Genomic DNA, 24,167 nt, shown 5'->3' with positions numbered 1-24,167 from the left:
ACTGTTGATGAACTGTGGTATCGTGTTGAAGCTGGATGGGCAACTGTACCTGTACACGCCATCCAAGCTCTGTTTGACTCAATGCCCAAGCGTATCATGGCCGTTATTACGGCCAGAGGTGGTTGCTCTGGGTACTGATTTCTCAGGATCTATGCACCCAAATTGCGTGAAAATGTAATCGTCAGTTCTAGTACAATATATTTGTCCAATGAATACCCATTTATCATCTGCATTTCTTCTTGGTGTAGCAATTTTAATGGCCAGTAGTGTAACTTTGAGGCTTACTCTCTGACGTACTGTATAATTTATTATGTTATGTTTAGCCATTTACCTATACCCGTTTGATAAAATGCTTCATGGATGTTGAGATAACATGCGATGTTTCTGGAATACATTGCAAAACCTACTTGTGATTGTGAAGAGCCTGCTGACAGAGCACCATTGCCGGCAGGTGGACCCCGGAGAGGTGAGCTACCGGATCGGCGAGAAGGGCGCGGTGAAGCTGCTGCTGAGCGAGTCGGGGGCGGGCGCGGGGGGCGCCGGCGGCGAGGGCTCGCCGGCGGCGGGCGGCAGCGGGGGCGGCAGCGGGGGCGGCCCGGCGGCGGCGTCGGCCGAGGACCGCGAGGTGACGCGCACCTTCAACCCGGAGGCGCAGTGCTTCCGGCCGGTGGAGGCGGAGGCGCACGCCGGCTCGGCGTCGCCGCAGCCCGCGCCCAGCCCGGCCGGCTCGCCGTCGCCCGTCGCCGCCTCCTTCCTCGCCAGGCCGCCGCCGCCGCCGCTCACGTTCACCACCGCCACCTTCGCGCAGACCAAGTTCGGCAGCACCAAGCTCAAGACCTCCAGCAAGAGGGCCAACAGGTACCTGCGACCACACACTGCACAGTTATGCGAAAGGGTCCGCTAAAAATGCGTATTTAGTTTACCACACGTAAACTCAACCATCTAGCGAGCAAGATGTTTGAGACTGGGGAAATACCCTCAGACTTCAAGAAGAATATAATAATTCCAACTCCACAGAAAGCAGGTGTCGACAGATGCGAAAATTACCGAACTATCAGTTTAATAAGTCACAGCTACAAAATACTAACGCGAATTCCTTACAGACGAATGGAAAAACTGGTAGAAGTCTACCTCGGGGAAGATCAGTTTGGAACACGTGAGGCAATACTGACCCTACGCCTTATCTTAGAAAATAGATTAAGGAAAGGCAGACCTACGTTTCTAGCATTTGTAGACTTAGGGAAAGCTTTTGACAATGTTGACTGGAATACCCTCTTTCAAATTATGAAGATGGCAGGGGTAAAATACAGGGAGCAAAAGGCTATTTACAATTTGTACAGAAACCATATGGCAGTTATAAGAGTCGAGGGGCATGAAAGGGAAGCAGTGGTTGGGAAGGGAGTGAGACAGGCTTGTAGCCTCTCCTCGATGTTATTCAATCTGTATATTGAGCAAGCAGTAAGGGAAACAAAACAAAAATTTGGAGTAGGCATTAAAATCCATGTAGAAGAAATAAAAACTTTGAGGATCGCCGATGACATTGTAATTCTGTCAGAGACAGCAAAGGACCTGGAAGAGCAGCTGAACGGAATGGACAGTGTCTTGAAAGGAGGGTATAAGATGAACATCAACAAAAGCAAAACAAGGATAATGGAATGTAGTCGAATTAAGTGGGGTGATGCTGAGGGAATTAGATTAGGAAATGAGGCACAAAGTAGTAAAGGAGTTTTGCTATTTGGGGAGCAAAATAACTGATGATGGTCGAAGTAGAGAGGATATAAAATGTAGACTGGCAATGGCAAGAAAAGCGTTTCCGAACAAGAAAAATTTGTTAACAGTATTGATTTAAGTGTCAGGAAGTTGTTTCTGAAAGTATTTGTATGGAGTGTAGCCATGTATGGAAGTGAAACATGAACGGTAAATAGTTTAGACAAGAAGAGAATAGAAGCTTTCCAAATGTGGTGCTACAGAAGAATACTGAAGATGAGATGGGTAGATCACATAACTAATGAGGAGGTATTGAATAGAATTGGGGAGAAGAGGAGCTTGTGGCACAACTTGACTAGAAGAAAGGATCGGTTGGTACGGCATGTTCTGACACATCAAGGGATCATCAATTTAGTACTGGAGGGCAGTGTGGAGGGTAAAAATCGTAGAGAGAGACTAAGAGATGAATACACTAAGCAGATTCAGAAGGATGTATGCTGCAGTAGGTACTGGGAGATGAAGAAGCTTGCACAGGATAGAGTAGCATGGAGAGCTGCATCAAATCACTCTCAGGACTGAAGACCACAACAACAACAACATCATTGGATTAAAACCGCATCCGTCATCTGTAAACAACTATGCTCACAATTTTGGTTTCGTTCTTGGTCTACAACCTGAACCGTAAAATTACTACTGGTTCACCAAAGGTTATTAATTTCAATTAATACACAAAATGTAAAGTGGAAGTAGGTGCCAAGGGATAACTGGTGAAATTACACACAATTTTCAGTAACACTCTTTATTCAAATTTGGTGCAAGACTTCACGATATTTTTTAAAAAAACCAACAATCATCTAACGAATAAGTCACAATTTACGATAGGAAAGGACTTTTAAATTATTAAATTATTCTAAAAAATTTCACGCCAGTAAAAGGCAAGTACAGGCAAGCAATTTAACGTATACAACGCGACGCTGTATAATATTTCAAGCTCAGCTAAATTACAGGTGAATTTCCCTCCATTAATAAATGAATACAATTTGAATGTATGGCTTCACTTTTGGGCAGACAAATTTCCCATTTGGTTACAATAGCCGTAACTACGGCCGCCCACAACAGCCTCACTCAGACTCATTAAAGGGGGCAGAATCTAACTTGTCTGCAATATATAAAGATAATCCTGTTTACAAAAGTTCTCTAAATAGAAAAACCAAAACGCATGAATCATGCACAATGCACACGAGGGGGGGGGGGGGGGACACTCACAGTTAATAACATTAACATTTCTGAAATATATAAAAGAACAAATTTTACAAGTTTCGGCCAGTTAACGTACGGCAAACACGCACGCTCGCAAGGTAGGACTTGCGAACTTTTACAACGTTCTCCTTTCAAGGCAAGAACTTTTACAACGTTCTCCTTTCAAGGCAACAATTTCTACCCGTAATGAAATGGCAAACTTTTGTATGGCAAGAAAACACACAAGCACGTTGAGTAAAAGCCTTAAAAGATATTGAATTGAAAAAAACACACAACAGTTTTTGCTGTCTAGAAACAATATAAAAAATCCACTACGGCGTACATTAGCAACCTTGCTTGTACAGCTTCCAGATGAGCAGGAATTCGTTATGCAATTGACTAGTTCCTACCACGAGGCAAAAGGAATTTTTCTTCTTTCTTAGAGTACCTTTTACACGTGAGTCTAGTAATACTAGTTACGGCAGGTGAGAGAATGGATCAGGTTTTAGTGCCTTGCATTTTAAACAGTACAGTCATTGGTGCCTTAGACTTTCACAGACATGGCAGAGGCTAACAGTCGAATAAACCCGTAGGTAAGCTGGGAGGGGAGAGAAGCTATCCGAACCACAGATTTACTCTGACTCCCTCCCCCCCCCCTTTCGTCCTCAAAAGGGAACAAACGGACCACCCTTTCTAATATTACCACCTTCCCGCGGGTGGGCAGACGAGAATGAATGGCGGAAAACCCCCAAAATATACGGCTGGTATAATTAACAAGAATAAGTAAATTTAATTCAATTAAACTTCATAAAATCTGTTAACAATCAATACTCAATTTCTGGTGCGTTACGACTCCCAGGACTGAACCAACGCAGCACCTCCAAATGCTCTGCCGAGCCGCCCGCTACCAGCCGTTTCAACGGACGCAGGAAGGAGCGCCGATTTTCAGAACCTCCTCGCCGGTCGACAGCATACGGCCGAACTGTAAATTAGGCCCCTTGCGGACCCACGCTCACGAAGATTCCTTTCGCGACGAGCAGTTAACGCCCCACACCGCGGAGCCGCTGCTCGCGTCGCTTACGCTGATGCCGCGGTCTGCGTGCTGTCCCTCTAGCACCGGCAGAGAAGTCGCTTCTTGATGCCCCGACTGCCAACTCTTCACGAGAACCCATACAGCCACTTCTTAAGCCCACGCGGACAGCCCTCTTTTCCCCATTCCTGCTAGAGGGAGACACCGAAGCCTTCAATTGCGACAACGGCGCCACCGCCAGAAAACGGAGGGCGACTGCTTCGCTACGCGCTGCGGCGCGCTTTTCAAAGCCAACTTTACTACGGCCCACAACCCACAAATGTCACTCTTGGAGTAACTGCATTTTCTACTGTTTTCTACTTACGTAGGAAGTCTCATTAGAATGAACGTTTTTCAGACGAAAAATATTAATCTCTCGCACCTCGTAGAATACAGTTTCATCTCGCTCTTGTTAGCCAGTCGATGACGACTATTTGAATGAAGTGTAGCGCTTCAGTAAGGCGCACTGCCTGAGGAGATGATGTACATAGGGCAAAGAAAGAATTGATTCGTCATCTACTTAGCACCAGACGCACGGGACATATCTTGGTTATCGCAGAGTCCCCACTTTAACATGGCCGTTTTACACTGAGGTAACAAAAGCCATGCGATACCTCCTACGGGGTGGCCGAGCGGTTCTAGGCGCTACAGTCTGGAAACGCGCGACCGCTACGGTCGCAGGTTCGAATCCTGCCTCGGGCATGGATGTGTGTGATGTCCTTAGGTTAGTTAGGTTTAAGTAGTTCTAAGTTGTAGGGGACTGATGACCTCAGCTGTTAAGTCCCATAGTGCTCAGAGTCATTTCAACCATAATGTTCATGAGTTGGTGACGAGTAAGCAGAAATGTATACATGGCCATCCTCCGGTTTGTGTGATTCTGGCTTAGAGCATGCGATACCCATGCACTCAATATTTGAATCTTCCCCTCAATAGTTTGATAAGTTTCCTGCCGTTATGTAGACAGGAGTGACACCACCAGCAGTCGACCAATGGTGTAAACGCCCAGAAGATGACCCCTACGTCGGGTTGAAACCGGTTGGCGATATAATAATAATAAATGCGATTAAGACTGTTTTTTAATAAAGTGTCTCATGCTAATCGCTGCTTCATCTCCACAACCATAGTTCGAAGAGCACCAGGATGAGTTTACCGTACTCCCCCGGCCGCCAAATTCCGCGGACTTAAACCCATCGAGAATCTGTGGGACCATCTCGACCGGACTGTCCGCGACACAGTTCCTCACCTGAGAAATCTAGGGCCGCTGGCTACTGCACTGGAGTCTAATCGCTTCAGATACCTGTCGGTACCCTCCCGGAACTTTACTGACCCTCTCCCTGCACGTCTCGCAGCGGTCCGCGCTGCAAATGGTGGTTACTCAGGCTTTCGACAGTGGTCACGTTAGTGTAACTGGAAAGTGTGTATTATTGTATATACCCACAATTCGTAAAATGTACTTGTTCGAAGTAGCGCTGTAGTTTTATTGGCCAGCAGTGTAGTAGGCACACGAAGAAGCATATTTGGAATATTCAGAGAGACGATTGCCTATGTGTTTTGGATACGGATACAGCACCGTATCGTTGTTAGGTTACTAGGCATCTCATCGTGGCCGTGCAAGGGCCGCTGGCGGCAGGGCGCGGCCTCTTCGCCCGTCGCGGCGCGGCGCGCACGGTTGCGAAAGCAGGGGTCGGCCGGCGCGGGCGCAGGGCGTGTTCACGTCGAGATGGAACCCGCGCGCCACGCCGACGACGCCCAGAACTGCCTCTGGACTTACCGCCGGCACGCGGGGTAACGAAAATGTTGCGTTACCGTTACCTGTCCCAGCCGGAGAAAGTGGGATCTGGTTCTGGTCGGGCCACTAACACTCGCACTGGCTGTTCACTTTCCCCGCTCGAGTACCGCCGAGCTTTGCGCAAGAGTGCCTATAGCCGAAAAGCTATCTTCTGGGGCGATCAGCAGGCAGGGGCTGTTTCCTTTATGTATAACCTCCTTCCATTAGCCTTCCTGCCAGAATTTCTGTCGCGTTTGCACGTTCGTATCCCTACTGGCGACGTTCCTCTCCGAGGCGCCACACTTGAAGTGAATCTTGGCACTGAGAAGCAGCTGAAAGGTCTGGATCGAATCCCAATTTGGTTTTACAGAGAGAACTATTCGGAAATGGCCCCTCACGAAGCATGCATTTGTTGCGAATCTCTCGCCCAGTGCCCGCATCTCGTGGTCGTGCGGTAGCGTTCTCGCTTCCCACACCCGGGTTCCCGGGTTCGATTCCCGGCGGGGTCAGGGATTTTCTCTGCCTCGTGATGGCTGGGTGTTGTGTGACGTCCTTAGGTTAGTTAGGTTTAAGTAGTTCTAAGTTCTAGGGGACTGATGACCATAGATGTTAAGTCCCATAGTGCTCAGAGCCATTTGAACTCTCGCCCAGTGGAAAGTCACAAATGATTGGGTAACAGTACAGGTAACTCCCGAATATAATGCGAGTAAGAGAACGGACCCACCAAAATAGAGACCAATATCCTTAACATCAGCTTGCTGCAGAATTCTGAAGCATATTCTAATATCGAATACAGGAAATTTCCTTCAAGCAGGAACTCACACCACGGATTTAGTTGCTCGGCTCGCCCTTTTCACACACGATATCCTGTGAACCGTGGATTAAGACCAACAGGCAGATTCCATACCCCTAGATTTCCGAAGCCGTTTGACACAACGTCCCACTTCAGGCTGTTAACGGAGACCCGAGCGTACAGAGTGGGTTCCGAGATACGTGAGTGGCTCAAAGACGTCTTAAGAAATAGGACACAGTCTGCTGTGGACAGCTAGTGTTCACCAGAAGGCAAGTGTGTAGTCAGGAGTGCCTCAGGGAAGTGTGATAGGAGACCTGTTATTTTCTGTTTACATAAGTCTGACGGGTAGGACGAGTAGCAACCTGCGTCTGTTTCGTAATGACGCTGCCGGGTACCGAAAGGTGTCGTCATTGTGTGTCTCTAGGAAGATTCAAGATGACGTACAGCTTCTATTTGCTGTGATAAATGGTGGATTCCTCCAAAGATAGAAAAATTTGCAGACAAGTACAAAAAAAAAAAAAAACGAAATATAGTACTAGTGGTATGCTGTTTGACACAGTCAGTACGATTACCACTTAGGAATAACGTTGCAAAGCCATACAAAATGGAACGAGCACTTAAGGCCGGTAGCAAGAAAGGCGAATGGACAAATTCGGTGTACTTAGAGAATTCTAGGGAAAGAGCAGCTCATCTATAATCTATAACAAAGACCTCAAACAGAACACCAGCGCGGTCCATTCTTGAGTGCTGCTCTAGTGTTCGTGATCCAGACAAGGTCAAACTGAAGGAAGACAGTGAAGCATTTCAGAGGCGGGCTGCTAGATTTGTAACAGACGTGAGTATTACGGCAATGCTTCGTGAGCTCAAATGAGACTCTCTGGATGTAAAGCGACGTTCCTTTCACGTAACATTACTGAGAAAATTTAGAGAACCGGCATTTGAAGCTGATTGCAGAATGATTCCATTATCGCCAACGAAAATTTCGTCTACGGACCTCTAAAACTAGATAAGAAAAATTAGGGTTCTTATGGAGGCATAGAAAAGAACATCTTTCCCTCATTCCATTTGCGAATGGAACAGGAAAGGTAATGATTAGTAGAGATACATGGAGAGTATGGTGGCTTGCGGAGTATATATGTAGATACAGATGTAGATATCTGCATCATCAGCCACATTTCCGCTACGCGTGCCATTGTACGGTACACAGATAAAAAGAGTGTCTGCAAGGTATGAGGCGGGGCGCGGCTAAATAAATAGTCCTTACTGTCGCTTCCTTCCGCCACACGGCTGTCTATGCTCTGTGTTTGTTGGCCGTCGAAAGAATATTGCCTTACACAGTACTCATCGCAGCCTGTCCGTTGGTCTACGTTGATGTATGCCATTTTTCTCTTTGTTTGATATGCAGCACCAACGTCACAGAGTAAGTTTTTATTGGAACTTTCTTGCAGGCATCACATTAACATTGTTAGCAACTAACATACTGGAAAATCCTAGCACTGGTGATGTCTTAAATGCATAAAACGAAATGTGTACCGGGAACAAAATACGCATTTTAGTAGTTTCATGAACGGTACTAGTATTAATAAACCAGTTATACAGCACCTAGTGATACCATGTAGCGGAGAATGTTCTGCCTTGGAATAGATTCCAGACCGTTATCTATAGGCAGCCCTTTATTGGCAGTTTAATATATTTTCTTATTACATTGTTAAACGAGGGCATCCACTTTCCGTGTGCTGCAGTTTTTCAAAAATTGCGAAAACACCTCCTGAAAAGTGCGGTTTTTCCAAATGTGAAAGCCGGCTACTGTGGTCGAGCGGTTCTAGACGCTTCAGTCTGCAACCGCGCGACCGCTACGGTCGCAGGTTCGAATCCTGCCTCGGGCATGGATGTATGTGATGTCCTTAGGTTAGTTAGGTTTAAGTTGTTCTAAGTTCTAGGGGATTGACGACCTCAGATGTGAAGTCCCATAGTGCTCAGAGCCATTTGAACCAAATGTCAAAAAATATTCCAAGGTACACCATGGTCATGTACCAACTAAAATTTAGAAGTATTCCAATCGATAAAATCTTGTCAATAATGTAATTAATAGTTTATCTGTTACTTTATTACTTTACTACAAACCAAAAACCAGTAAATGAAATCAAATTAAATATAAATGTTATCAAAAACCGTTTAAAGTTAATGATAAGGGGCGTTCAAAAAGAAACGAGCCGGAGGCATAATTACAGAAACCAGTACCTGTATGTTACAAGTATTGACCCTGGCTGTTGAGACACTTGGCGCACTGTGACACAAGGCGGTGGATGGCTGTCTCATAAAACTCACGGGGTTGAGATGTTAACCAGTTCCGCACGTACAGCTGGAAGTCGTCGCCCGATGTGAATGGCGTAAACCTCCCATTTGAATTCAAATGGGAGGTTTTCGGCCACCCTCCATACAGTCCGGACCTCTCTCCCTGTGAATACGCAATTTTTGGTCCCCTTAAAAAGGCTCTAAGGAGCAAACGATTCACCTCACACGACGACGTCCAGCTGTACGTGCGGAACTGGTTAACATCGCAGGCCCGGGAATTTTATGAGACAGCCATTCACCGCCTTGTGTCACAGTGCGCCAAGTCTCTCAACAGCCAGGGTCAATACTTGCAACATACAGGTAGTGGTTTCTGTAATTATACCTCCGGCTCGTTTCTTTTTGAACGCCCCTTATACATTTTGAAATAGAAGACTATGAAAACAAATACAAGTATCCAGTTTCAAGGCAGGTAAATTTGTTAAGACATTAAAGGAACTCAGTTATTTTCCTAATACCACATGCTTCGGTGTAGAAGACGTGCTTCCATGTCAAGGTACGACTGACGAAGTATTGCTTAACAAGCCACTCCTTGAACGGTATAATTAGTTTTAAAAATACGTAGAATTTTGCTCACAATAAAATTCTGTAACTGAAAAATAAATAATATTTCCGAATAGCTTCAATATACAGAATTTAACTATGTAGACCTGAAAATATTTAGAAACGGTGCACAAAACACAACTGATAACTCACAACAACAAAAACCATAGGGCGCATTCCTTCGTGTGATTCTGTAATCAGCCACTAGATTGAAACATCGACCAGGAAACGTCAATTGGTCCTAGTTACACTATCCTCACGGTACAACACTCTCCCCTACTCAGAAGCGAAAAATTTTGACCAACATTATTCCAGAAAGATAAGTGCACTGAACATGTGACACGATTTAATATATTTATGTCGTTCAGATCTCTTCAAGTCAGTTACAGTTGCGATGTGACATAATTGCACTCATCAAAAATGTTCAGAACGATGGGCCGTGTTCATCTGTGGCACAACGCCCACGCGACTCGCTGTTGTATTCGCACAAGCGCGTGAGTTACTTGTATTCTTACTGTTTTCAGCCATTATACCAATCTGCGAATAATTTAATGATAAAAGTGCTTCAGATTTGTGTCTACAAATTACTCTGCTGTTGGTCTTTCTTCTTGCATCTTCATTTCTTACCCGAGACTTTGTTTCATTGGCCTGTACACATGTTTCCTCTTACTTTCGTACTGCCCACGAATCTGCCCCACATGTCAAAATAGAGGTAGCCAGTACTTTATGAAATTCTGTTATTATTTCCGTATTTTGTCGCCTAGTATTCCCTGTGTTATACCAAACATCATCTGACATTTACTTAATTTATTTTGCAGGTCACTTCCAAACTTTAGGTAACGTCGCAACTTAAGGAGTAAGATGATAAAATGAGAAACTCGTTCTAAAACATGACTGTTCAGTACTATTTTAGAACCTGGAAGTACTTTATCTTCAAAACCTTAACCTTCGGCTTTTTGTGAGAAATATTAAATTTGTAGTCTGGTCTAGCCAATGTGTTGATTGCCCTTTGCATACCGTCGTCAGTCGCTTGTAAAATTATTTGGTCGTCAGCGAATACCGTGGTCTTTATGAAAGGGCTTTTCCTATTTTAATGTATCGCTTTAATCTTTGTTTTCCATTGTGCGAAACTGTCGTCTTTATACACTGTGCGAAATAATTAAACACACCATGGTGCTTAGCACTGAAATCGTCAGTTTTCTTATGGGTGGGCGAATAAAACATTTCAGACATGTCGCCGCCCAGAATCGTTGCAGAAAGGCCCCAGGAAGCGACAGGAAGTGCGCAATGAGGCATCCCTTTCCTTGGGACGTCCATTTGCATACGTTTTACAGTCAAAAATGAAGGTTTGCAATGCAGTGTCCAACAGAACGACGTTGTTGACAATCAATGACAGTGCTGACACCCCCTGGACGAGTCCCTTTCTTTAAGGATAGTGTGGTGTTGCAGCGCAACTGAATGCCATCTGACCCCTTTGGGGTGTAGCGCGATCGCAGTTTTTACTCTAGTATACAGGATGGAACCACTAGGGATCTTTAAAACCATTGGACAACATTTGAACATAATCCGAAGCAGTAAAGAGTATTTACAGTTTCTCAGCCCTCCTGCTTTGCGCCCGTCTGAGGCTAATAAAACAGCAAGGGGATCCTCTGACACCCCCCAGACCATCGGTGCCAACTATGCAGCATTGATGAGCACTTTAAAAACGCGGTTGTACAGAGACAACACCTGACCGATTCCAGGCAACTCCTCGACACCATTCAGCCGAGTGGCAGCTGAGTGCTGCTCTATTGCCTGCTTGCCGTTATGCGGAATCTGAGCAGTGTCGAAGGGACTGCCTGCCTGTAGGCGCCTAGAAAATTGTCAAGGGTTGTCTCTGTACAGGTTCATTTTTAAAATGATCAACGAAGGTATGCAGACACTGCACTGCACTGCAGAGGCGTCAAGCGAAGGGGTGAGGCGTGGTTTTGGAGTGTGCGGACGACCTTCCCATTGTACGACACTCCACGATAGCGCTGAGCAGAACTATGGTGAAATTTGATGATAATTTGACGTCATTAACCCACCTTTCACCTCACATGAACTTCTTAGCCCTAGTCTGTATATCAACACGATTCTGTTTGAAGCGTTGTCGAGCCCGAGGGTGACGTCACAGGGCGCCACACATTTCTGCAATTACAGAAGACTTTAGGCACATTTGAGCCAAATTTCTTAATTCTGCGTTGCAGTGGGGAAAAATGACGGGGTTTCAAAAAAGTGGCCCCTTAACCCTTTTGCACATTGTGTTGTTGTTGTTGTGGTCTTCAGTCCTGAGACTGGTTTGATGCAGCTCTCCATGCTACTCTATCCTGTGCAAGTCTCTTCATCTCCCAGTACCTACTGCAGCCTACATCCTTCTGAATCTGCTTACTGTATTCATCTCTTGGTCTTCCTCTACGATTTTTACCCTCCACGCTGCCTTCCAATGCTAAATTTGTGATGCCCTGATGCTTCAGAACATGTCCTACCAACCGGTCCCTTCTTCTTGTCAAGTTGTGTTACAAACTCCTCTTCTCCCCAATTCTATTCAATACCTCCTCATTAGTTACGTGATCTACCCATCTAATCTTCAGCATCCATCTGTAGCACCACATTTCGAAAGCTTCAATTCTCTTCTTGTCCAAACTATTTATCGTCCATGTTTCACTTCCATAAATGGCTACACTCCATACAAATACTTTCAGAAACGACTTCCTGACACTTGATGTTAATAATTTTTTCTTCAGAAACGCTTTCCTTGCCATTGCCAGTCTACACTTTATATCCTCTCTACTTCGACCATTATCAGTTATTTTGCTCCCCAAATAGCAAAACTCCTTTACTACTTTAAGTGTGTCATTTCCTAATCTAATTCCCTCAGCATCACCAGACTTTACCTATATTAAAAAGCGTCGGCGATAAGCTACAATCTTGTCTCACAGCTTTATCAACTATTATCGTTCCAGTCTTTTTTCCATGGTTTTTTTTTATATAAGCCCATACTACCTTATTAAGTGCTTCGGATACCCTCGTCTTTCTGAAATACTCCATATGTCTTGCCTTGTTGATGTGTTTGTATGCTACTTCCTGCCTACCGTGGATATCAGTCTGAGCTATTCATTAACTCCTACCGAGGCTGATCATAGGTCGCGGGAAAGCGTGCCGCTTATGAAGCCCTGAGGGGATGATTAAAAACGGTTTCACTGGCAGCGAGATGCGGGCTGAATGGGGATTGCCGTCACAGTGGGATGCGGCGGCTCGGCGCGGGACGTCCGCGGCGGCGACCGGCGAGGTCGCGAGGTATTGTGCCGGCCACGCACGTCGGCGCCGGCCATCCCGGCCAAGGCTGCGGCGCTACACGGAGGCGAGGACAGCACGCGGCCTCTCCCACACAACACCGCGCCGCTCAGTCACAGCCTCGTGACGCACGCCTCGCTCTTCCTTTACAAGTCCCTACGCTCGCAGTCGAGTCGTCATTTTACACTCCTGGAAATTGAAATAGGAACACCGTGAATTCATTGTCCCAGGAAGGGGAAACTTTATTGACACATTCCTGGGGTCAGATACATCACATGATCACACTGACAGAACCACAGGCACATAGACACAGGCAACAGAGCATGCACAATGTCGGCACTAGTACAGTGTATATCCACCTTTCGCAGCAATGCAGGCTGCTATTCTCCCATGGAGACGATCGTAGAGATGCTGGATGTAGTCCTGTGGAACGGCTTGCCATGCCATTTCCACCTGGCGCCTCAGTTGGACCAGTGTTCGTGCTGGACGTGCAGACCGCGTGAGACGACGCTTCATCCAGTCCCAAACATGCTCAATGGGGGACAGATCCGGAGATCTTGCTGGCCAGGGTAGTTGACGTACACCTTCTAGAGTACGTTGGGTGGCACGGGATACGTGCGGACGTGCATTGTCCTGTTGGAACAGCAAGTTCCCTTGCCGGTCTAGGAATGGTAGAACGATGGGTTCGATGACGGTTTGGATGTACCGTGCACTATTCAGTGTCCCCTCGACGATCACCAGTGGTGTACGGCCAGTGTAGGAGATCGCTCCCCACACCATGACGCCGGGTGTTGGCCCTGTGTGCCTCGGTCGTATGCAGTCCTGATTGTGGCGCTCACCTGCACGGCGCCAAACACGCATACGACCATCATTGGCACCAAGGCAGAAGCGACTCTCATCGCTGAAGACGACACGTCTCCATTCGTCCCTCCAATCACGCCTGTCGCGACACCACTGGAGGCGGGCTGCACGATGTTGGGGCGTGAGCGGAAGACAGCCTAACGGTGTGCGGGACTGTAGCCCAGCTTCATGGAGACGGTTGCGAATGGTCCTCGCCGATACCCCAGGAGCAACAGTGTCCCTAATTTGCTGGGAAGTGGCGGTGCGGTCCCCTACGGCACTGCGTAGGATCCTACGGTCTTGGCGTGCATCTGTGCGTCGCTGCGGTCCGGTCCCAGGTCGACGGGCACGTGCACCTTCCGCCGACCACTGGCGACAACATCGATGTACTGTGGAGACCTCACGCCCCACGTGTTGAGCAATTCGGCGGTACGTCCACCCGGCCTCCCGCATGCCCACTATAGGCCCTCGCTCAAAGTCCGTCAACTGCACATTCGGTTCACGTCCACGCTGTCGCGGCATGCTACCAGTGTTAAAGACTGCGATGGAGCTCCGTATGCCACGGCAAACTGGCTGACACTGACGGCGGCGGTGCACAAATGCTGCGCAGCTAGCGCCATTCGACGGCCAACACCGCGGTTCCTGGTGTGTCCGCTGTGCCGTGCGTGTGATCATTGCTTGTGCAGCCCTCTCGCAGTGTCCGGAGCAAGTATGGTGGGTCTGACACACCGGTGTCAATGTGTTCTTTTTTCCATTTCCAGGAGTGTATCTCAACACCACATTCCGACATGCATCGGTTTGGAACCTAAGGTCGTAGCGTATTCCTGTAAGTTTGATAAACACAACTGGTGCACATAACAGAGTGTGCGACAGTAGAAATCACGTGGTTTTAAGACGAAGAAGTCATCGAGCCATTTTATGAGACCGTTTCCATAAGAAAACGAAGTACCTTGAAGGTTGTTCGGTAGAGAGCGGAAAAGGTGACAATCTTAGGGCGCAGAATCACATAAATACAAGAGGTGCAGAATGACTTCAAAAATGGCGCCAAGCACTATGAGACTTAACATCTGAGGTCATCAGTCCCCAAGACTTAGAACTACTTAAACCTAACTAACCTAAGGACATCACACACATCCATACCCCAGGCAGGATTCGAACCTGAGAGTGTAGCAACCGCGTGGTACCGCTCTGAAGCGCCCAGAACCGCTCGACCACAGCGGTCGGCTAGAATGACTTCCGTACCCAACTCCTGTGTACGTGGTGTGTCTAAAAAGTTCGGTGAATGCTATCAGACAACAAACAAAACAATAGATACACACAAATTTTTGCACATGGCTGCACGTTCGTAGATCGTGAATAGTTACAATTGAAAGAAAACAGCCCTCGGTCACTATTTTTAACGAATTAACCGGGTTTCAACACTGCTAGGAGTGTCTTCCTCAGAATTCAAATCAAAGAATCGTCTATAACACGGTCACAGAATTATGACTAAAAACGTATGATACAGAGTATAAGTACAGAATCATCGTGGAAAGACTGGCACTATTTATATGCCATTTATAAAATAATAAATATGCCAAAAGGGCATTAGTCACAAAGATATTTAAGATAAAAAATTGTGATGGGGGAGCCACTAAGGGCTGCTCGTTACTTACGCGGTTATTGGTTGCAAACAAATGTTCTTTATTGCCCTTCGAAATAGTCGACACCCGCTACAACACACTTTTGACAACGTTCTTACAGCTTCTGGAAAGCAAAGGCGTCCTGTGGAATCGATGGCAGAACGGCTATCACGCGATCTTTGATGGCAATCGCGTCCGCACAACGTTCACCTTTTATGCGCGCCTTCAAGCGGGCAAACGGGAAGAAGTCCGCAGCAGCCAGATCAGGCGAGTACGGAGAGTGTTCAGGAACAGTTACCATCTTCTACGCCAGGAACTGGAGCAAACGGATCCCGCAGTGTGCAGGGGCATTTTCATGGAGCAGGATACATTTTCCAGTCCTGTAAAATTCTGGCCGAACTCGCCGGATACGCTATAGCAATCGTTCAAAACGGACTGTAAAATACAAAATTAATTATTCGAACTGTAAGAACAATTTCTTTGTAAATGATGCTGTTGTTATCGAAGAAAGCAATCAACAGTGTTTTCACCTTGGATTTTTACAGACGACTTTTTTTTTGGTCGCGGGGAAGACGGTGAACACCATAACATCGATTGCCTTTTTGATTCCGGATCGAGCTGATAGCACCAGATATCTCCCGTGAAGATGGTGTTCAAATGGCTCTAAGCACTATGGGACTTAACATCTGAGGCCATCAGTCCCCTAGACTTACAAGTACCTAACTGACCTAAGGAAATCACACACATCCATACCCGAGGCAGGATTCGAACCTGCGGCCGTAGCAGCAGCGCGGTTCCGGACTGAAGCGCCTAGAACCGCTCGGTCACAGCTTCCGGCCACGATATTGTTCACCAGCAGTTTCCATCCGTTTTTATTTCTGCTCGTCTGTGAGAAATGAAATGTCTCTGAGCACTATGGGACTTGACTTCTGAGATCATCAGTCTCCTAGAACTAACTAACCTAAGGACATCACACACATCCATGCCCGAGGCAGGATTCGAACTTGCGACCGTAGCGGTCGCGCGGTTCCAGACTGTAGCGCCTAGAACCGCTCGGCCACTTCGGCCGGCTCGTCTGTGAGCTTGTGTGACACAAATCTGGAGATGATTTTCCGCTTACCCAAATCATAGCGGAACGATGGTGTGCACCATGTTCTTGCTAATGCCCGATTCCTCCGCAATCAATCCCAGAGTCCGTCGCCGATCTTGTGCCAGAATTTCTCGCACTTTCTCGATCTTTTCTGGGGTTCTGTTTGTCGATGGCAGACCTGAACGTGGCTCGTCCCCAGTTGTTTCCTTCCCTTCACCGAAGCGTTTAAACCATTCGTCAACACATTTTCTGCTCACGGCGTCCCTCCCGTACACCTGCACCAACATTCGATGTGTCTCCGTCGCAGCCTTCCCCAATTTGTAGCAGAACTTGATGTTTACGCGTTGCTCCATTGCGCTGTGACACTGCCTCTCACAGTGACTACGTTCAACTGGTCGCAGTCTTCTGCATCATTTTGATTCGCAGCTCCTTGTGTTGGCCGTGTTTGCAGTTAAAATTGTTGGATGTGAGGTCCGCCAGTTATGCAAAACACCGTTGTTTCTCACGACCCAAACAAGTTTCGCCACCACTGTGCCATCATCAGTGGGTTTTCGTTTTTATTTATTCTGTAATGTGAACATTTTTGTTAAGTGATATAAGTATGTGGATGTTTAGTTCAAACAATAGATCGTTTCTTTATGTAAATGCCTTTACATTTGGTGGGCATGAATTTTCCGGTGCACTTATGTGTTAATTGCTGCAGGTAGCTTGTCACCTGCAACCAAACGATGTTGATGAGAGTGTTTTTTTCTGGGAGTTAACCTTTCTTCTAGAATGTAATTTAGTTTGTCGCGATGTTTTCGCGCCTATATTCGTTTTTACTTACGTGCTTGCCACACGAAAACGTAAGTAAAAAAGAATATAGGTGCGAAGACATCGTGACAGACTTAATTACATTCTAGAAGGTAGGTTAACTCCCAGGAAAAAAACTTTCTCATCAACATCGTTTAGTTGCAGATGACAAGCTACCTGTAGTTATTAACACACAAGTGATCCGGAAAATTCGTGCACACCAAATGTAAATTCTGTCATTTCTGGCTGAGTTGGAGACAGATGCTAACGTGGTGTGCATCGTTGCAGGATGTCGCCGACGGAGTTCAGCAACTACATCAAGCAGCGGGCGATGCAGCAGCAGCAACAGCAGCAGCTGCAGTCGCCGCGGCCGCTGTCGCCCGCCGACTACTTCCTGCAGGGCTACCAACAGGCGCACGGCTCGCACTTCCCCTACCACGAGCTGTACCACGCGCCCCCGCCGCCACCCCCGCACCACCACCAGCTGTTTGGCGGCGCCGGCGCCGGCGCGGGGGCGGGCGCGGGCGCGGCGGCGGCCTCCTCCCCCGACGGTCCGCCGCCCTCGTCGGCCAAGCAGCTGCTGCCGCCCCCGCCGCCCCCGCACCACTACCAGGCGCACAGCCCGTACCAGCACCTGCTCGTAGCCAACTAGGCCCGCCTCCAGCAGCAGCAGCAGCCGGCTTGATCATCTTCTAGTCGCAGGGTGGCGAGCACACCCTTTACCTTGGATTACGATTCGGGTCGCTCTAGAACCAACACCGTCTAAAAAAAGAAAAAAAAACTGAGACACACACACACACACACACCATAATATATATACATACATGATGATATATTTTTCCTTCCTTGGTTGGTTTGCCAAGCCACTGTTATGTTGTAAAACTAGAAAGTAATATTTTATAATATATCTATATTTTTTACCCATTTTTCTACATTGTAACGATATGTTGATCTTCACACCAAGGGGCGTGGCGCGTGGAGTGCGTCGCTGAGCGATTGCCTCCCTGCGCTGCACGCCCCCGTGTTTCGATTACGACAGACAGAGCAGCTTCGATGTTGTTTGAAAACGAAAAAAAAAAAAAATGAAAAAAAAGTTCTGGTGGGCGTGTGCGACGAGCTCGCCTTCCACATGTAAATAGAAACTGCGAGAGTGAAAGGAAACAAAAGAAGAAAACCAAGAATGGAGATAAAAAAAGATCACCGGTGATTCAAGCTTTTTATTTTGTTACTACGTTCGGAGGAGCTGAAAGATTCAAATATTTTTCAAGTTTTTTGTACCGTGCCCTCGGATCAGTATTGTAGCCCGCTGCGCTAGCCGCCGCGGGCGCCATTCGACTTTCTACGCTAGATCTTCATGTATAGAGATTAGTCATAGCTACACATATTGTTTTGATTTGTTCCTTTATTTTTTCACTGATTATATATATATACATAAGAGATATATATATATACATAAAATAGATTTGCTATAGCTATTGTTTTTATTTGTTTTTATATTGAAATATATTTTGTTTAATACTGACTATTGTTATGTTTGGTATAATAATATTAATATATTAATAATAATATTAAAATTAATACTTCAAAGTAAGTATAGGGTCTGGTTTCAATACAATGTTGCTGAACGAAACGAAGAAATGGTTAATGGTACCTGAAAAATAGTCATTTATCAGGCAATGACGAGTTGGTTGTTTGCGGTTGTTGGTGAAGAAATTTGGTGTTAAGGCGGAGGCTGTCTTGCCTGTGCGATGGACGCAAACTGAGATCGGGCCAGAGGGAGATGCGGATTCGTCGGTTGTGCACAGTTCCTATAAGAACGTCCGAGTACATTTTATACAAACTATCCATTACTAAATTCTATGCACTCTAAGCAAAACGTTTACCTACTGGATACTGCAGAATCCATAAAAACAGAGTTACCAAAGTTACGTTTATTTCTTATTTTTAATATAAGACCTGTTTAGAAACAGAAATATATGTGACCAGTGCAGCTTTCACTTCCGCTTCTCAACATCTAACACATTAACAGACACAAAATTTTGATAATGCTTATTTCTTAGTAAATCAGCTCCTAATTCCCTTAACATCAAAGCATAGCACAGAAAACTTGAAAAGTGCTGTTCGTGTCAAGTACCTCTTCCTTTTGTAAGCGAACAACTACACTCAAACAAAAAGCATTGTGATTAACTATACTCCGTATTTTTTTCTATTTTGTGCTTCTACGAGACGTTTGGGCTATCATCAGTGCAAAGACTGTTTTGATGCAGCTCTCCACACTAGTCCACTTCTTCATCTCTGCATAACTATTTCAACCTACATCCACTTTAACCTATTTACTGTTGTGTAGTCCCGGTCTTCCTCCACAATTTTTATTTTATCCTCCTAGACTTCATTACCAAATTGACTACTCCTCGATGCGTCGGGATGTCTCGTAACCTATCCCTTGTGCCATCATGCTCTTTTCTCTCGTTTTCATTTCAGTATCTCATGATTACTTATTCACTCTACCAAAGTAATCTTCATAATTATTCTGCAGCAGATTTCAAAATCTTTATTATCTTCTTGTCTGTGGTGTTTGCTTTCCACATTTCACTTCCATGTAAGGCTGTACCCAGAACAAATACTTTCAAAAAGGCCTTTAGCTCTTAAATTTACATTTAGCGTCAACATGTCTCTCTGTGTCGCGAAAGCTTTCATTGATATTGCCCAGCATACACTTCATATCCTCCTTCCTTCTCCTGGCGTGTATTACTTTGCACTTCTCCTGACGTGGATTACATTGCTGTCAAAATAACAAATGCAGCTTCTACTTCAGAGTCTCATTTACTAATTTAGTTCCCTCAGCATCACGTGACTTAATCCAACAGTCCTCAGTTACCCTTTTCTTATCCTTATCTCTATCTCTTTTCAAGACACTATCAGCATTTTCAACTGATCTATCGTTCTTTGTTGTAAGTGTTATACAATCTGAACAGTTATTTACTTGGGTTTCATTTATTTAGTGGGTGTTGTTGAATGAGAAGGAGTCTGTGTGACAAATAAATCATTGCAACCTAGGTAACTTTTAACAATCAGTGCATAAATAAGTGTAATCCATGCAGTAATGTATTTGGCTTCTATTTAGTCCAGAAACCAATATAAAGAGAATAGTTTTTGACACAACTGTAGTACATGATTTCCTCAAACCACGGAAACTATTTAATGTTAAAATGGTGCCACAGTTGAGCAGATAACTAGCTGGTCGTTCCCACGTCTACAATACAACCGACGAATCACGTCTGCCGTCTGGTTTTGAATAAGCAATAGCAGTTTCCGCCCAGCCGACTGTTTTTGCGGTAGATATGACTAGCAAATAAAGGAAAGTGACAGGGATATCTTCTGTGAGAAGCAACTCAGAAAGTGGCAACATTGACTCTTTTTTATCTACAACGTCCGTGTCAGATTTTTCTTTTTCATCCCGTTTTTTGTGGAGCTACAGAAGTAACGTTAATAAATACACACATATATAAATATAAATATATATATATATATAGGGCATAGCAAAGTCGGCGACGACGGTCTATCTTTTTTACCTAACGTGATTTCAGTGTCAATATCAATTACAACTATTTATAGTAGCGAGGTAGAATTTAGCCTTAGGAAGGCGGCCTTACAGCGGAGGTGGCGCAGCCAGCGGGCGATTTGCGCACTACCGGACGAGGAAGGGACGACGAGAACGCCGAACTTGGCCGAAGTCGCACAGTGTCTGTGATACAGGGGGGCTACTATGCACCCGTCGTTTGCGACAAGCGCTTCTTGTGGCGATCGACGCCTTGCACCATTTTCGTGCGAAGTTCGCCAGGAGACTAATGTTCTGCCTGTCGCTTCGCGAACTATGGACCGTCGGTAAACTAACGAGCAGGCGAGGCACATACACAGTATTTCCAGCGCGAAAACTAAATTGCGTACAACGTGTCCGTAGCGGAGCAGTCAGTTCGGCTCCGTCGAACCCCAGTTCGACCCAAAACATTGTCGCGGATTTTGCCTTAGTGTGAGGACTGGTAAGAATTTATTTGGCGTCGCCGGCACGACAGAGATGTAGTAACCACGTACAGCTACAGTAATACCGTCGGAGACGTCTTAAACCTGTATTATTTGAGGAACTAACGAGTGATCGGGTGACTGGATGCGGACTCGGAAGCAGACAGTGCGTCTCATATGGACAACAGGTACGCTGATTCTCGAAGCATCTGCGTGACCATTTATGTTACCCAGTTGCAGTCTGTATGAGAATTCAGTCGTTCGTGGGTTGCGAGATACGGGTTCGAGACAGAAGATGATACAGCGGTCGGTTTGGTTTTACTGCCCCACTTGCTTCATCGCGAAGTCTGCTTCTTTTTTTAATTGCTACTGAAAAATTTAGCTTACCGCGATAGGATTTAAAATGCAAGCTACCTCGAGGCAAGATTCTAAAATGTAGGCACCCAAACTGACGTCTCGTGTTGCACGTCCGCGGAAGAGTGAAGTACTCAACCTGGAAATGTCGCCGAACTACATCGTCTAGTGCCCGATGTGTATCTGGCTCGATAGAGCTCTGGGCGAACTAACGTCGCGCCGCAAGAGGCCCGCTCGGCTATTTCGGCTGTCTCGACGTACACAATGTTTGTGATAAGAGTAGTAATTTGTGATCTCAGACATGTTCGATAATCACGCTCTGTAACAAGTAATGAAACAGAAAAACACGCACCTTGGAGTTTCTTGCGCCGTTGTCGGTGATGAATATTTGCAGACGCCACTCTGGTGTCGTGGAAACGATGTTCGTATCTTCACCCAGCAACCACTACGACACGTCGAGTCTGAAAATATGACTTTCGCGTGCTCTATTGATACGGGTGTTGAGCTCTGGCGAGGTTCAGAGGGAAAAACCTTGTGGTTCCCAAACTACTTCTGCCGTCATTGTTTCGACAACGGCAGAAATTGTTGCCCGCAGAGGGGGAAAGTAGGCTGATTAGGTGAAGCGATGCACGGGCGGAAATGCCAGTGACGCCCGCGGCAGCCCGACGCACCCCTCGCGCTCCGTCGTCGACGTCAGCGCGAGTGGTGACCGGGCTGAGGTTTGCAGAGGCCAGACTCTTCTAATCTCGCGCGGCTAGCAGTCGCAAGCCCTGCGTCCGTTGCGACCGCTCGCCGGCGCACCCACGTTTTTTGCTCTTATAGTGGCCGCCGTCATAGTGAGAACGGATTTTTCCATCCCGTTACTATAATATACATGTGTATAATAGTCTATAATTTTTCATATTGTTGTACGAATTTTTAAGTTTATATTAAAATGTTTTGTGCATTCATAAAACTTTTGCCGTATTTTCGTCTCGTCTCCTCTGCCCTTCCAACCACTCTCTAGTCTTCCTACACACGTAGATCAAATGCAGAAACACGTTTTTATTCACGAGATACTCGCAGAGCCACGGGAAAATACCAAAACGAAGGAAAGTCGGTATCCAATCATCTATTAACAAGGCAGAATAATATGACAGCATTGCTAGAGAACAGCTCCATTTTAAGCATCTAAAGCTCAATCCCACCGTAACTCTAGCCATCAAAACACAAAAGATACTTACGAACCGAAATTTTTCAAGGTTTTCATTGAACTTTGGTCCACAGCCGTAGCGAATTTTTCGAATGGTTGATTTCGCTTGCAACTGCCTGTTTTACTTCACTTGTAAAAATTTGGCCTTAGGTCATTTTCAAGTATCTAGGCGTTTGAAGGCAACATACACTACTGGCCATTAAAACTGCTACACCAAGAACAAATGCAGATGATAAACGGGTATTCATTACACAAATATACTAGAACTGTCATGTGATTACACTTTCACGCAATTTGGGTTCATAGATCTTGAGAACAACCACCTCTGGCCGTAATAACGGCCTTGATACGCCTGGGCATTGAGTCAAACAGAGTGTATAGGTACAGCTGCCCATGCAGCTTCAACACGATACCACCGCTCATCAAGAGTAGTGACTGGTGTATTGTGACGAGCCAGTTGCTCGGCCCCCATTCACCAGACGTTTTCAATTGGTGAGAGGTCTGGAGAATGTGCTGGCCAGGGCAGCAGTCGAACATTTTCTGTATCCAGAAAGGCCGACAGGACCTGCAACATGCGGTCGTGCATTATCCTGCTCAAATGTACGGTTTCGCAGGGATCGAATGAAGGGTAAAACCATGGGTCGAAACACATCTGAAATGTAACGTCCACTGTTCAAAGTGCCGTCAATGCGAACAAGAGGTGATCGAGACGTGTAACCAATGGCACCCCATACCATCACGCTGGGTGATACGCCAGTACGGCGATGACGAATACACGCTTCCAATGTGCGTTCACCGCGGTGTCGCCAAACACGGATGCCACCATCATGATGCTGTAAACCGAACCTTGATTAATCCGAAAAAATGACGTTTTTCCATCCGTGCACCCAGGTTCGTCGTTGAGTACACCATCGCAGACACTCCTGTCTGTGATGCAGCGTCAAGGGTAACGGCAGCCATGGTCTCCGAGCTGATAGTCCATGCTGCCGCAAACGGCGTCGAACTGTTCGTGCAGATGGTTGTTGTCTTGCAAACGTCCCCATCTATTGACTCGGGGATCGAGACGTGGCTGCACGATCCGTTACAGCCATGCGGATAAGATGTCTGTCATCTCGGCTGCTAGTGACACGAGGCCGTTGGGATCCAGCACTGCTTTTCGTATTAACCCTCTTGAACCCACCGATTCCATATTCTGCTACCAGTCATTGGATCTCGACCAACGCGAGCAGCAATGTCGCGATACGATAAACCGCAATCGCGATAGGCTACAATCCGACCTTTATCAAAGTCGGAAACGTGATGGTAGGCATTTCTCCTCCTTACACGAGGCATCACAACAACGTTTCACCAGGCAACGCCGGTCAACTGCTGTTTGCGTACGAGAAATCGGTTGGAAACTTTCCTCATGTCAGCACGTTGTAGGTGTCGCCACCAGCGCCAACCTTGTGTGAATGCTCTGAAAAGCTAATCA

The 24,167-nt window shown here is 46.2% G+C and overlaps 1 protein-coding gene across 1 annotated transcript in view; it reads left to right on the top strand.

The window, feature by feature from the left end:
- LOC126462180 (protein Tob1-like) overlaps window positions 1-22,459 on the top strand; it is a 174,299-nt gene extending 151,840 nt beyond the window's left edge. The window contains exons 4-6 of the mRNA XM_050096054.1: window positions 452-516; window positions 586-858; window positions 17,419-22,459. Of these exons, the coding sequence (XP_049952011.1) occupies window positions 452-516; window positions 586-858; window positions 17,419-17,782 (702 nt within the window). The 3' untranslated portion in view covers window positions 17,783-22,459. The remainder of the gene's footprint in view (window positions 1-451; window positions 517-585; window positions 859-17,418) is intronic.
- The last annotated feature ends 1,708 nt before the right edge of the window (window positions 22,460-24,167 follow it).

Source organism: Schistocerca serialis, chromosome 1 (assembly GCF_023864345.2).
Source record: "Schistocerca serialis cubense isolate TAMUIC-IGC-003099 chromosome 1, iqSchSeri2.2, whole genome shotgun sequence".
Lineage (NCBI taxonomy): Eukaryota > Metazoa > Arthropoda > Insecta > Orthoptera > Acrididae > Schistocerca > Schistocerca serialis.
Note: the sequence above shows the minus strand (reverse complement) of the source record. Positions and strands in the feature narration are given on the sequence as shown.